The sequence below is a fragment of the Sorex fumeus genome, unplaced genomic scaffold, assembly GCF_029834395.1.
Source record: "Sorex fumeus unplaced genomic scaffold, SorFum_2.1 ptg000041l, whole genome shotgun sequence".
Taxonomy (NCBI): Eukaryota; Metazoa; Chordata; class Mammalia; order Eulipotyphla; family Soricidae; genus Sorex; species Sorex fumeus.
This window is the reverse complement of record NW_026606098.1, coordinates 7,371,361-7,383,979: the sequence shown is the minus strand read 5'-3', so window position 1 is coordinate 7,383,979 and position 12,619 is coordinate 7,371,361. Positions and strand designations below refer to the sequence as shown.

Sequence of the window (12,619 nt, the reverse complement as noted above, 5' to 3'; positions counted from 1 at the left end):
GAACACAAGAGGTCTCAGCTCCACACAGCCGAGGGTCAGATCACACGTGTGTGTGTGTGTGTGTGTGTGTGAGGGGGAACCTCAGCGCTGCTCCTGCCCCAGACTATGTCACCTGCACACATGCCAACCGGAAAATTCACTTGCCTGGCTGGGCTTCCCAATACCAGAGTTAGGGTCTGGGAAGTCTGCCCCACATGTGCTGAACTACACACGCATACACACACACTTGTGCACTCACACACACAAACGCACACGGTGAGTGTCACACAGGGTTTATTTGCAGAACCCTCTCACCAAGCTGCCTGAGGAGAGATCTGGGAACATCTTTCTGCCTCAGGACCACCCAGCTCCCCAGGAAGACATTTCCCAGAGTGCAGTGACCCGTGGAGAGATCCCACCTGAGCCAGGCATGTCCGTGCCCTCATCCTGGTGATCCAGGCCACAAGATGGTGGCCGGCAGGACCCCTGGCCCCACCCAGCAACACCTGCATTGTCTGTGCGTTTGGTGATTGGCTGAGTGACCGGGTGCAGCTAAGAGAGGATGGAGCCAGGTCCTGGGGCCTTGCTGGCCAGTTGCATCTCTTTGGTTTGGGGTGTCCTTCAGCCCAGGGTGGCTATAGCCTTCCGCAGCCCTCAGGACCCTAGATACCGCTGCCCCCAATGCTCAGGTGTGCAGGAGCCTGGGCCAAGGTACCCAGAGCTGGTCGCCGAGCAGGGGGCAGATGAGAGCGTGATACTCCCCCTGTGCAGGAGGAACCGGTGCAAGCAGCAGCAGGAAGATCCGTCCAGCCGGTCTCTGGGGGTTGGAGGTGAGGAACTAGGGGGACACCAGAGTCCTGACATTCCTTTAGTCTGAGGCCCCCCTCTCCAAGAGTGGCAAAGGGACCCCAATTCCCACAATTATCGAGGTCCCCTGAAGCCCCCCGCCTAGTCGGCTTTCTTGGTCTTCTTTTTCCGGGAACCCTCACTCAGCTCCTCCTTGGACTTGGGCAGTGTGGAGTGTGTGGGGCCTCCGTGGCTGCCCCCATGGGCGTCGTGGTGGTCTCCCCCCAAGGCTGATCCGAACAGTACAGGGCAGATGTAGGCCTCCAGCAGGTCGAATGGGGAGCCGTGCGAGTGGGTGGCTGTAAGGAACACCTGCAAGGCAGGGAGGATGGTCAGCCTGGGAGCTGGGAGGGGATGGCCTGGTCCTGGTTCTGAAACATACGGGCCTCGCTGGGCAGAGGCAGGAAGGCATCTGTCTCCTCCTGGAAGGTCTGTCCCACCCACCGGACACGCTTGTCTCAGGTCACCCCCCTGCAGAGACCTGCTGCTGGCTGAGCAACCCCTCGTACCACCCCACCCTCATTGGCTCCCCCAGCATGGGAGGGTGAGGGGACACAGCAGGCAGGCGAGTAGGCCCCTCACCTTGCAGGACACCATGAACATGGTGAAAAGGAAGATGAGGCTGGCTTTGGACACGGGCAGCCAGCGGCTCTGCTGCAGCGTGAAGAGAATGGCTCCATACAGGCTGGCCTTGGTGGGACTGGAAGGGCAGGGCGGTCAGGTCAGTGGGCGGCCTGGCCCCGCCCACTGTAAATAAGCAACGCCCATTCGCCGCATAACTCCGCCCATTCCTGCCAGCCACATCCCACACCACTCACCAAGGCCCCGCCCACCTGAGAACAGCCCCTCCCTCTGATGCCCGCCCCTTCCCACCAGTGGAGGCAGGCTAATGCTCCAGAGAGGCTGAGGGCCCTCCTTCCTAGAGTCCTCTATAATAAACCGCACTCAGAAGCTCTTCCCTTTCCCTGTACAGGATTACGGGTGTGTGGAAGGCAGAGGGACAGTCATTTGCCTGCAGACAGCAATGCAGCCCTCCACCCCTTCCCAGTCAGTCAATGGAGGTGGGCGCAAGCTTCTCCATGACTGGCGGGGAGGGGGGTGGCGTCTCGGCTTTACTTATTGTGGTGGGAGAGAACAGAACTAGCCCACTCCCGGAGATCTGCCCCCGCCCCCCGCTTCCACGCCACACTTGGTCCCCCCATGGCTATGCACCCTCCTCCCTAGAACCAGGCAGACCCTGTTCTTTCCTGACTAAGCCACCTGGAGGTGGCTTCTGGCTTCAACTCGCCAACCCAGCACCCTCGTGCTCGCTCTGCAGCTGTCTCTGCTCCCTCCCCTTCTTGGGTCCTCTAGCCCTGGAAGGTTCCCCGAAGGCTGAACTGGGTTTCCAGGTGTGTGTGACGCAGGGTCAGGCCTGAAGGGTGGGTAGGCAATACTCACAAAGACATGTGCAGGATTTCGTTGGTCTCTGGCTTCCACACCCCTCGAAGCAGCTGCTCAAAATTGGACAAGAGTGCCACACCTGCGCCTGGGGGACAAGGACTGCTTCTGAATCATCCCCACACCCCTCACTCTGGTCAGAATGTTTGGGGTACAGGGGTAGAAAACTGGTTAGGGGCAGCAATGTTCCAGACACCGTCAGTCACACATGGCACAGCGCCACGGGCCACAAGGTCAACCTCACACAAACCCAGAGTGGCCCAGATTCTGCCCGGGCCAACACTGAGAGGAACCTGCCGCCCGTCTCCTGGAGGCTCGGAACTGTCCATCTCTCTCATCACCCCCCACCCTCTGGGGGCACATGCTCTGGGACCTGGAGTCTCTGGAGAGCAGAAAGAGGATGGGACACGGAGGGTGACCCCCGTCCTTGATCCTGGGCTCCCCGCCCAGAGCAGAAGGCAGGGGTGAGGCATTCTTGCATGGCTTTTTCCTCAGAGGGACCTCACCTGGCAGTGCCCAGGGAGCCACGTGGTGCCAAGGATCAAACCCAGGGTCTCGAGACAAAATGAGCTCTACCAGCTGAAACACGTTCCTGGTCCAGCTTCCTGGCTTTGCCTGTCCACCCAGGGCTCAGTGTGTTGTTGTGACTTCCTGTTACTGTGTTTCCCGCGTGTTCCTCCTCAGTCCCTGATCAGTACTCCAGTTGCTTCTGGGGCTCTCTGCTACTATCACCCAGTCATCCACTTTTCTGTAACTTCTCTCTTTTTGCACTTTTTTTTTTTTTTTGCTTTTTGGGTCACACTTGGCGATGCTCAGGGGTTACTCCTGGCTCATGCACTCAGGAATTACTTCTGGCGGTGCTCAGGGGACCATACGGGATGCTGGGAATCGAACCCGGGTTGGCCGCGTGCAAGGCAAATGCCCTACCCGCCGTGCTATCACTCCAGCCATGCATGTATGTTTTGATGTTCTTTTTTTTTTTTTTAAATTTGGGGGCCACACCAGAAATGCCCAGGGGCTACTCCCGGCTCTCTGTTCTTCTTGGGAGTAACCCCTGGCAATGCTTGGGCAACCATATGGGGTGTCAGGTTGGTTGGCTCTAAGTGTGGTTAGCCCTCCAGTCCCTACAGCCACCACTGACTGAAACTGATGCCTGTGGGGACACCCTCGCTCTGCCAGTCTCATATTTTTTCTTTGCGGGGGAGACAGGGGACAGGGAGACCTCATGCAGCTGAGAACGCTGATGTTAGCACAGCCTTGCACGCCTGGGTTCGCTCCAGAACCGCACATGTGCCCCCCAGCCCTGCCAGGAGCTCATCTTCCCAAAGACCCCCCAGTCTCAGCTGTGCCCACTACCGCCCCCTCCGGGCCGGGCCTCTGGAGGGGGTGGAGGCGCTGCGTTACCTTTGACCCAGCCGGTGGCAATCATGACAAACCAGCCATGGTGGTAATGGTGGTGGGCGTGATGGATGCCCGCGGCGATCTTGCGCACTCGGACCACCTCCTTCATGGCCACGAAGATGAGCTTCACGGGCAGGAAGCAGACGCATTTGTAGAAGAGATCAAGGGGGCAGAAGAAAATCATGTACCTTTGGGGGACACGGAGCCAGGGGTTGGGTTCTGGCGGCACATCCGCCCGTGGAGGAGAAGGGCCATCCCAGCGCCCTCCCCACAGGACTGGCAGGGGAGCCAGGTTGGGACAGGGACGCCCTGGGATGCTCAGAGCCACTATGGAGGGAGATGGCTCCAATCAGCTCTATGCCCCACACTGGTGGCCAGGCTTCCCCAAGTGCTGCCCAGGAGCTTGGGTTCCAGGCTCCTGTGCCCTACCAACTGACCGACTCCACCACCCTCCTGGGGACTGGGCACCAAGCTCTCCTTGCCCAGCCCCTGCGTGTGGCTCTCCCACATCCCTTCTGCCCTCACCAGACAGCGGAGGCCAGCAGGATACTGGAGCTGTTGCTAAAATAGTCGATGACAGGTTCCCCCAGGAGCAGGTCAGCCAGGATGTAGCTCCCGAAGCAGTGCAGCATGGCACAAAGCCAGGAGGCCATGGGGTGGCGGCGGGACAGCTCCACTGCGCCTGCACAGGTGTGGATTCGTCACTATTAGTGGGCACAGGGACTGGCCCAAGGACTCTGCAGGGGGTCAGAGCACCCTTTAGACGCTCAGAGGATCGTACCGTATGTGGTGCCAGGGAATGAACTGGGGTTGACTGCCTGCAAGGCAAGTGCCCACCCTCTGTGCTCTCCCACCATTAATAACAGGTGGTTTGCAGAAACCAAGAGCACAGAGCCCAGCTGTTCATCTGCGCGCGCTTCTGGGCATCCCACACCTGCACTGGCGTCTTCCTGGGTGACCTGTGATTTCAATGCCCAGAGTCCTTCTCCCACATGAGTTTTGCTTTCAGGGGGTCAATCAAGTCACCAGACCTGAGGCTACACGAGGGGGGAAGTGTCTCTCGGCTGGAAGCAGGTGGAAAGGGGGTAAGATCACTGGGAGGAGGAGGGAACACCTTGGTCCGCACAGGGAAGAAGGGGACAAGACAGACCCTCCACATCACCAGCACCAGGCCTGAAAGAGAAGTCTTCTCTGTGGCCAACCTCAGAGAAACGGAGGCAGCCCCCTGTCCTCGCTGTACACATGGAGCAGGGTGGAGAATCCTCCTGGGGCTTGAAGGACCATCTGGGGTGCTGGGGATAGAGTCCTTTGCCCGACCCTGCTTTGTGTGTTTGGACAGGCCCTTGTGACACCTTATCTTGTGCTCCTTTGTAAATCTCAGGCTCACCCCGCCCTTTTCCTTTGAGGAGGCGGGGTCCCTCATTTTCTCTGTCCCTCTCACTACCTCCCTGGAGTTAGGGATCACCCTCAAGGCTGCCCACCAAATCCAGTGCCCAGCAAGGTCCCATCTCTCCCCTTCTTCCTGGGTGTCTATTTAAAATACCACCAGCTGGGAGTTAATCCTCCCAACAGCTGGCCGGCCCTGAGGGTCAGGTGAGGCCCTGCAGAGGAGGGATCTGGGAATCTAAAAATACCCCAGGACAGTTCTGTTCAGATCCTTCTCTTACTGCCTGCATATAGGGAGGCGGCAGGGGTGGGGCTGAGGGTGCTCCTGGTGTGTGTGTGTGTGGGGGGGGTGCCTCGGGAGCTCAGGTAGAAAGATCTGGAGCGCTGACCACTCCTGCTGGCCTCATTCCCACAGACCTCGCCCTGCTGTCAAAGAAGAGTGACCACAAATCAGTGTGGAGGCCCAGGACGTCCCTCATGTTCGGGCCAGGAGTAGGTGGGTTTAGGTTCTTCCCCTCTCCTCCCTGCTTAGGTGCCCGTGGGCTCCTTATATCCCCTTGGAACCTCAAATGATCTGCAGGGCACACTTGGGTTTCTTGGGTGACCTGGCTCTGTGGCCTGAACCCCAGGAAATGTCCTTGCACAGGCCTCTGCCCTGTGAGTGAGGGCGGGAGGCGAGGAGCTAATTTGCTTCCCAAAGTTCCTTGTTGGAATTTATGGAGGCAAAAGGAGGGGCGTGCTGGGGGTCAGAAGCCCGGAGTTTTGATCCATAATTGGGGTTGTGGAGGTGGGAAAGGCACAGGCCAACCTCCCCCCACCCCTCCCCACGCAACTGGACACTTCCATTCCCTCTGTGACTCTACATTGGATTCTTAAATAGCCACCAACACCTATTTTTATCATTGGGGGTGGGGCGGGGGTGGGGCCACCACTTCCGTCTGTGCAGAGAATAGAGGGGCTACTAGCACCTGGGGGTTCAGAAAGGTGGAAAATTGAGGAGACGGATCTGTGCCGGCTAATGCTGCATTTTGAGTATCCATATAAGGCGTGGGTGCTCTGAAATCCTGCAGATACAAGAGGAGACACGACCCCTCAATCTTGTACAAAAATAGACTGAACTCTAAGGAGGCCATTCGCCAGCTCTGGGGGAAAACGCTTTTAAAATAAACAATCAGATGAGTCCCGAGCTTCATCCTGGGAAGCTGCATGAGAGTGTGGGAGGTTGCAAGCCCCCACAAACACCTACCGGGCTTGCGCCCAGCGTTCGGGATGGGGGCGCTGTGTCACCTTCTGCACCCCCCAGCGGACCGGCCTATGAATAGACACGCAGCTGCGGTGGGGCACGCGCGTGGCCAAGGGCAAGCGACGAGGTCACGACACCCGCCGGCCCCACACAGAGACACCAGCCCCGCTCCAGCCCCAAGTTCCTGCGACCCCTTCCACCGCGACACCCCCTTTTTCGCCCTCGCGCCTCCCCAGCAACCCCTTTTTCGTGCAGCGCGTCCTTGCCCGCGCCCCCATTCCGGGAAGGGCGCGCGCGCGGCCCCCAGGATGCCCCCCGCCGAGCGGCAGAACCTGCTCCACCTGCTCCCGTGCCCGGGAACTAGAGCCCGGGCCGAGCCGCCCGCGCCCGCAGTCCCGCCGCGCTCACCTGGCTCATACTTGAGGTAGACGAGGGAGACGATGAAGTAGCTGAGGTCGAAGACCGGGAAGAGCGGCACGCGCGAAAAGCTGAGCGCCAGCTCGCCCAGGCTGAGTGCCGACAGCAGCTCCATGGTGCCCGCCGCCGCCGCCCCGGCCCGCGCCCCACCCGCCCGCCCGCCAGGCACCGCCCCCGCCCGGCCCCGCGGCGGGGAGGGGCACGCGGGGGGCGGGCCGGGCCCCCTCGGCCGCCCCCGTCCCGTCCCAGTTCAGTCCCTTCCCCGGCGGGTCTTGCGGGCCGGGGCCGGTGCGCCTCGGACTGAGCCTTGGGGACAGAGACCCCCATCGTCCACGGGGCAGCATCGCATGCAAACCCCACGCTCCGGGTCAGCACTCCGGTCCTCCAAGCGGCCACCGTGACCCCAGTCTCCGTGGGGTCGTGCCGGTCCCGTCCCAAACACGGTGTCCGGTGCGGGGAGACAGCTGGACGCAGCCCCTGCAGTGCCAGCCCCGTTGGGGGTGTCGTTTCCAGGGGTCTAGCCAGCGCATGCCCAGGGCAGCCGCTGAGTCAGGACCCCTTTTCCTGTGCACCCCTGGGGACCCCAGCCCCGCGGAGGAGCCAGCAGGTGCCGGGACCCGTCGCGCCGCCCCGGCCCCGGCCCCGCCCCCGGCCCGGTGGCCCCGCCCTCACGTCGTCATACCTCGCCTGGCCCCTGCAGTGAGGGCGGGGCCTGCGGAGAACAGGCGCACCTCAAAGGCTGCGTCGGGATTGGCCAGCTCCCGCTCCTCTGCCCGCCCTCCAGAAAGCTTCCGCTTCCGGTTCTGACGGACGCTTCGGCCGTAAGGATGATCGGGGACATCCTGCTGTTCGGGTAATTAGGGTGAACGAAGGCGGGGGCGAAGGAGCCCGGCGGGGCGGGGGGCGGCCCAGATCACCGTACTCTCCCTCCACAGGACACTGCTGATGAACGCCGGGGCCGTGCTCAACTTTAAGCTGTGAGTAGGCCGCATCGGACCGCGACTCCGGACTTTGGTAGCCGTAGGCCCGGCCCACGTTATCGCCCCGCCCCAGTCTGGGCCCGTCCCATTTGGCCCGCCCTCAACCAGGCCCCGCCCTCTGATGGCCAACCCTCGTGTTGGCCCCGCCCCATCCTGGCCCCTCCTCCATCCGGCCCCTCCTCCAGCGTGGTCCTACTGCCTAGAAACTAATCGCTCGCGCTTTTGCTCTTGCTCTCAGGCTCACGCGCTCTCTCTCTCTCTCTCTCTCTCTCTCTCTCTCTCTCTCTCTCTCTCTCTCTCTCAGGCTCTTGCTCTCAGGCTCACGCGCGCTCTCTCTTATCTCTCTCTCGCTCTCGCTCTTTTTTTTGTTGATTTTTGGGTCACACTCATTGATAAGAATTTACCCCTGGTTCTGGACTCAGGAATTACTCCTGGCAGTGTTCTGGGAACCATATGGGATTCAGGGGATTGAACCCCCCTTGGCTGTGTGCAAGGCAAACATCCTCCCCAGGGTACTATTGCTCCAGCCCCAGAACTTTTAACTTTTTTTCATTTTAGTGCTTTCTGGTTTTGGGGCCACACCTGAAGTGCTCAGGGTTTCCTCCAGCCCTCTAGTCAGTAGTGGAGGAGATCAGTTCCTGTCTCCTGTCTGCAAAGTTTGTGCCCTAGTCCTCCTGGCCATCATTCTGGTCCACCTCCAGAGCTTCCAGTCCAAGACTCTCCTTTCTGGGGGAGGGAGGTCCCTTTGCTTCTGCCCCTGAGATCCTGAGTCAGCCCCCATTGTGTCCTGTTTTAGCCCTGCCTGTCCCTTCACTGTCACGCATACTGGCCTGGCTGTGATTGGCAGGGCAGAGGTGTGGAGCTGCTTCCTGGCAGCAGCTGAGGTTTCAGGGTCCTCTTCGCTGTAGGGGGGTGACTCACTGAAGATGGATTTGGTCTGCCCCTCATAGGAAGAAGAAGGACACACAGGGTTTTGGGGAGGAGTCCAAGGAGCCCAGTACAGGTAATTAGGAGCCGTTCCCCAGTGGGCTTGTTCTTCATTTATCTATATTGCTCTGGTCACATGTCCAGAATCCCCTGTGGGTGGGCATGTGTCTGCAAGGTCTGCTTTCCTGGGTGGGTTCATTTTAGGGATGTGTGTGTGTGTGAGATTGTGTGTTGCATGAGAGTATGTATCAGAGTGTGAGTTTGTGTGAGAGTGAGTTTGCGTGTTGTGTATGTGTGCATTAGTGTGAGAGTATGTGTGTGTTAGTGTGAGTTTGTGAGTGAGAGTGAGTTTGTGTGTTGTGTATGTGTGCGTTAGAGTGAGTTTGCATGACAGCATGAGTGTGAAAGTTTGCATGTTGTGTAAGAGTTTGTGTATGATAGGGTGTGAGTTGTGTGTGAGTGTGTATGTGATTGCCTGTGTCAGGTATGATGAGAGTATATGAACGAGTGTGTCTGCATGTGTCAGGTGTGAGTGTGTGTAAGGGTTTATGAGGATGTGTGTGGATGGGACACATGTGTGTAAGCATGTGTGTAAGAGTGTGTATAAGAGGATGAGTGTGCGTGTGTGAGTGTGTTTTGGGGATCTGTGTGTGTTTTAGGTGTGTAGCCGCAGCCCCTCTGCCATCCCCTTTATCCTCAGCTTGCTGGGCTAGGCCAGCCCTCTTGGCACTGTTCCCTGCCCCCTTGGTGCCCTGAGCTTCCAGGCACATCTGGGCGCCTGCTGTCTCATGGCCTTTCTGGGATCAGTAAGCAGTAAGCCCAGAGACAGGCAGTCTCCTGTCCCCACAACTGTTGCTTCTGAGCTCTGAAGCCAGGGTGTGTTGGTTTGGTTTTAGTTTTGGTTTTCAGGCCACACCCAGAGGTACTTAGAAGCCACTCTGGGTGGTAAGTGCTGGGTGGCTGTGTGGTGCCATGACTGACCCGGAACCCTCTTTGCACTGTGGCTCTGCCCCCTGCTTGAAGCAGATGTGTCTCGAGCCATGTCTTGGTAATCAGATACCGGATGGTGGTTTGCTGGAGATCCGGGCCTCTTTTTTTTAAGCCCGTGGGCAGAGGCCGTGTGCGTTCTGCTGCATGCCGCCCTGGCATCGTGCATAGGGACAGACATGGCTGTTCCAGTCACACTATGCAACTGGATGTTTGGGACTGGATGCTTGGGGCTCGTTTGCAGCAGTCTGCTGTGACACCCGTCATGAAAGCCAAGTTCAGGCAGTGGTGATGGTGCGAGGGGCTCCTCACATTGTATGCCCAGCCCCTTGTACTGCTGTGTGCTGCCCGGAGAACAAAGAAAACCCACCAAACTCAACACCTTGCCCAGCCTGGTAGTGGGGGGAGCAGTTTGCAACCCTGACCCAAAGGCTGGGCCACCCTTAGCGCTGCCCCTTTAATGTGGCCCAGACCGGGAAAGTAGGGAGTGGCAAAAGTCCCAGGGCTGGTTCTCATTGGGTAGACCTATGTCACGTGCCCTTCTGTAGCCAATCATAGGCTGGCGCAGTGTTTTAGCAGCTGCCTCTTGTTTGCTTGTCGGTTTACCATCCGGTCTCTCGGTCTCTCTTCCCCTTGTGAAAAACCACCTCTGGCTTCGCAGGGGACAACATCCGGGAGTTTTTGCTGAGCCTCAGGTACTTCCGCATCTTCATCGCGCTGTGGAACGTCTTCATGATGTTCTGCATGATCGTGTAAGTCCCGCCTTGTTCTGCCCCATGATCCTCCCCCAGACCCCGGGACGCATCTCTGCCATGGAAAGCGTTATGCTGACCAGTCTCTTCCCCGCGTGGGATGGCCACCTTCCAGATACTTTCAGTGGCGCGGGGCGAGGGTTCAGGCTGTCACCAGGTTGTTCTATGTTCTAGGACACCACCTCCTCGGGGTTCATCTCACTGCTCTGATGGGTGTCTGGGTGCCTCATGCTTCTCACCGAAGGGTGGGTCCATCTGAGCATGCCCTCCTCCAAGACGGACCTGAGAGGTGTCAGTGCCCCACGAGTATCCTTGGCCTAGAGGGTCACACGTGGCAGCAGTGGAGCGAGAGCTTCCCGCCTTTCCCGCTGCCTGCGTTTTTAGCTCCAGGTTCCTTCCTGCTCTGCCTGGACAGTTGGGGCCAGGTCCTTGTGAAATTTTGTGGACAGGCTAATGTTACAGATTTACGTAAAGCCGATACTTTTCTAAGCACTTTTCTAAGCTTTTCCTCTGAGCACTGCCCTGTCTGCAGCAAGTAGGAGGAGCGGTGTGCCTCCCCCAGAAGCCGAGTGCAAGCCCCGCGCTCACAGGTTCTGCCCTCTGCTTCTCTAGGCTCTTCGGCTCCTGAGCGACTGGATGGCAACCGGGAACACGGGCTCCTCGGTCTGTCCGGAATGCCTTTGACCTGAAAACCAGGAGCCTTCCCGGAAGCCGGTGGGTGGATCAGAACCATGGACCCGCCTCTGCCAGAGGCACCTGTCCCAGTTTCCATCAGTGTGGCCCAGGCGCGGCTCTGCGGGCTCTGCCTGAAGACTCGCCGTGAGAGCGCGGGAAGATATTCCTCCGTCCTTGATCTGGCTGGAATCTCCCCCACGCTCCCCGAGAACCTGCTTCTGGGTTTGCTCTGTTTATTTTCTCTTTTTAACCAAGGCCTCGCAGTGGTGACAAGCCACGAGGGCACACCCGATGCTATGGGTGGACATTTGGGGCCTCGCAGCTGTCTGCCCCCCCCAGAGCTCATGCTTCGTCCCCACCTGCCGGGGCGGGGCCTCCTCCTGTGGCCCCGCGGCAGCAGCAGCAAGACCCCGTTCTCGAGGTTTGGATGTACAATGCTGCAGAACTGGAGCACTCCGCAGGGCTCTGCTTGCCCCTCGGTGCGGGCTCCCAAGGACACAAGGGAGGGAAGCAGAGGCGCAGAATTGACCGCAGGGTTGGTGTTAAAATAAAGCACCTTCGGGGGACCCCCAACCATGTTACCAGGAGTGGACTGATGTTCTGTGTGCAGAAGGTGCTGGAAAAGGGGGAGGGGGTCCTGGCACGGCGTCTGTGGTGCTGAGGATTGGATGAGAGTGCTCAGAGGGACCCCGCATCACTCCCACCATCACTAGGCCCAGCTGTGGGACCCAGTGGGCATTTTCTGGGGACCAGGCCCAAGGTCTGGCTCAGGAACGGGTGGGGCAGTGTCAAGGGCGGGAGCAGGGCTCTGTGGGTGTGGTTGTGGTGATTGGGGGTGATGGTGTGGGGCCAAGGCCCCTCAGCCCCTTGATACCACTTTGCATAGAGGAGCCCTCGAGCTTGTGCGCTGTGGGGGTTGGATATAGCCCCTTGGAGAATGGCATCATTGAGCCGGTGTCAATTGGCCCGTTTTTCTGCAGAGAACTATCATCTCATTGTTAAGTTGCTTTCCCATTTCTCTGAGGACCCTGGCCCGTGGAGCATGGGGCGTGCTGGTGCCCAGAGGCCACCAGTGTCAAGCACATAGGCCCCTGCCTTGGTCTTGACCCTCTGCTAAGTTTGAATGTTTGTGGGGGCAGGGCGGCACAGTGACCCCTGCTGGGAAGGGGGTCTCAGCCTCCCCTGTGCTCCAGGAATCCCTCTCCCCCCAGTTGGCCCACACTGTTTTGTCAGTAAAGTTTTATTGGCACTGAGCCCTTCTTTCAAGCGACTAGGGCTGTGGGATGAGCGGGGTCCCTCTCTTCTGGGGACCTGCTGAGCCTCTTCCTAGTGTTTGAACATTGTGTGCCTTGCAGATGTGGTAAATGGGCCCAAACCCAGTTACATTCCTCTGGAGAGTCTGTGAGGAGCCCCCTAGCCAGCCCCCCGGGGGATCCCCAAGGCTTTCCCTTTGAGGTCTGTCTCCCCCTGTGCCCCACCATTGGGAAGGGCTGCCCGGTCCCAGCCAGAGGCCAGCGCAGTGCAGACAATGCTAAAACAGGGGCTGGAGAGAGAGTACAGTGGCTTAGTCAGGCTTGCCTCACACA

General features: G+C 59.2%; 3 protein-coding genes across 5 annotated transcripts in view; 1 reads left to right on the top strand and 2 right to left on the bottom strand.

The window, feature by feature from the left end:
• Window positions 1–12,619, bottom strand: part of RAB8A (RAB8A, member RAS oncogene family) — a 127,102-nt gene that overhangs the window by 16,058 nt on the left and 98,425 nt on the right. The window lies entirely within an intron of this gene.
• TMEM38A (transmembrane protein 38A) lies at window positions 263–7,515 on the bottom strand. Of its 2 annotated transcripts, none has more exons than XM_056119809.1 (6): window positions 7,385–7,515; window positions 4,192–4,348; window positions 3,670–3,854; window positions 2,266–2,353; window positions 1,408–1,525; window positions 263–1,137 (listed from the first exon to the last, which is right to left on the bottom strand). In XM_056119809.1, the coding sequence occupies exons 2-6, from the start codon at window positions 4,317–4,319 to the stop codon at window positions 928–930; spliced, it is 729 nt and encodes a 242-aa protein (XP_055975784.1). In that variant the 5' UTR covers window positions 4,320–4,348; window positions 7,385–7,515; the 3' UTR covers window positions 263–927. The 2 variants fall into 2 exon arrangements, with proteins under 2 accessions (XP_055975784.1, XP_055975783.1); XM_056119808.1 differs by lacking the exon at window positions 7,385–7,515 and adding an exon at window positions 6,704–6,903.
• Window positions 7,486–11,620, top strand: SMIM7 (small integral membrane protein 7). Its single transcript, XM_056119825.1, has 5 exons — window positions 7,486–7,565; window positions 7,648–7,689; window positions 8,643–8,695; window positions 10,268–10,358; window positions 10,971–11,620. Exons 1-5 carry the CDS (start codon window positions 7,540–7,542, stop codon window positions 10,984–10,986), a joined length of 228 nt encoding a protein of 75 aa, XP_055975800.1. The 5' UTR covers window positions 7,486–7,539; the 3' UTR covers window positions 10,987–11,620.

What these genes read in the sequence shown, in the direction of transcription:
- TMEM38A (XM_056119808.1), bottom strand. Translation starts at nt 6,827, where the DNA reads ATGGAGCTGCTGTCGGCACTCAGCCTGGGCGAGCTGGCGCTCAGCTTT. An exon ending in CTGCTGGCCTCCGCTGTCTG is followed by an intron (nt 3,855 to 4,191) that starts GTGAGGGCAGAA and finishes TGTCCCCCAAAG; the next exon opens with GTACATGATTTTCTTCTGCC. An exon ending in TGTTCATGGTGTCCTGCAAG is followed by an intron (nt 1,138 to 1,407) that starts GTGAGGGGCCTA and finishes CCTGCCTTGCAG; the next exon opens with GTGTTCCTTACAGCCACCCA.
- SMIM7 (XM_056119825.1), top strand. Translation starts at nt 7,540, where the DNA reads ATGATCGGGGACATCCTGCTGTTCGG. An exon ending in GGGGACATCCTGCTGTTCGG is followed by an intron (nt 7,566 to 7,647) that starts GTAATTAGGGTG and finishes CTCCCTCCACAG; the next exon opens with GACACTGCTGATGAACGCCG. An exon ending in GTCCAAGGAGCCCAGTACAG is followed by an intron (nt 8,696 to 10,267) that starts GTAATTAGGAGC and finishes CTGGCTTCGCAG; the next exon opens with GGGACAACATCCGGGAGTTT.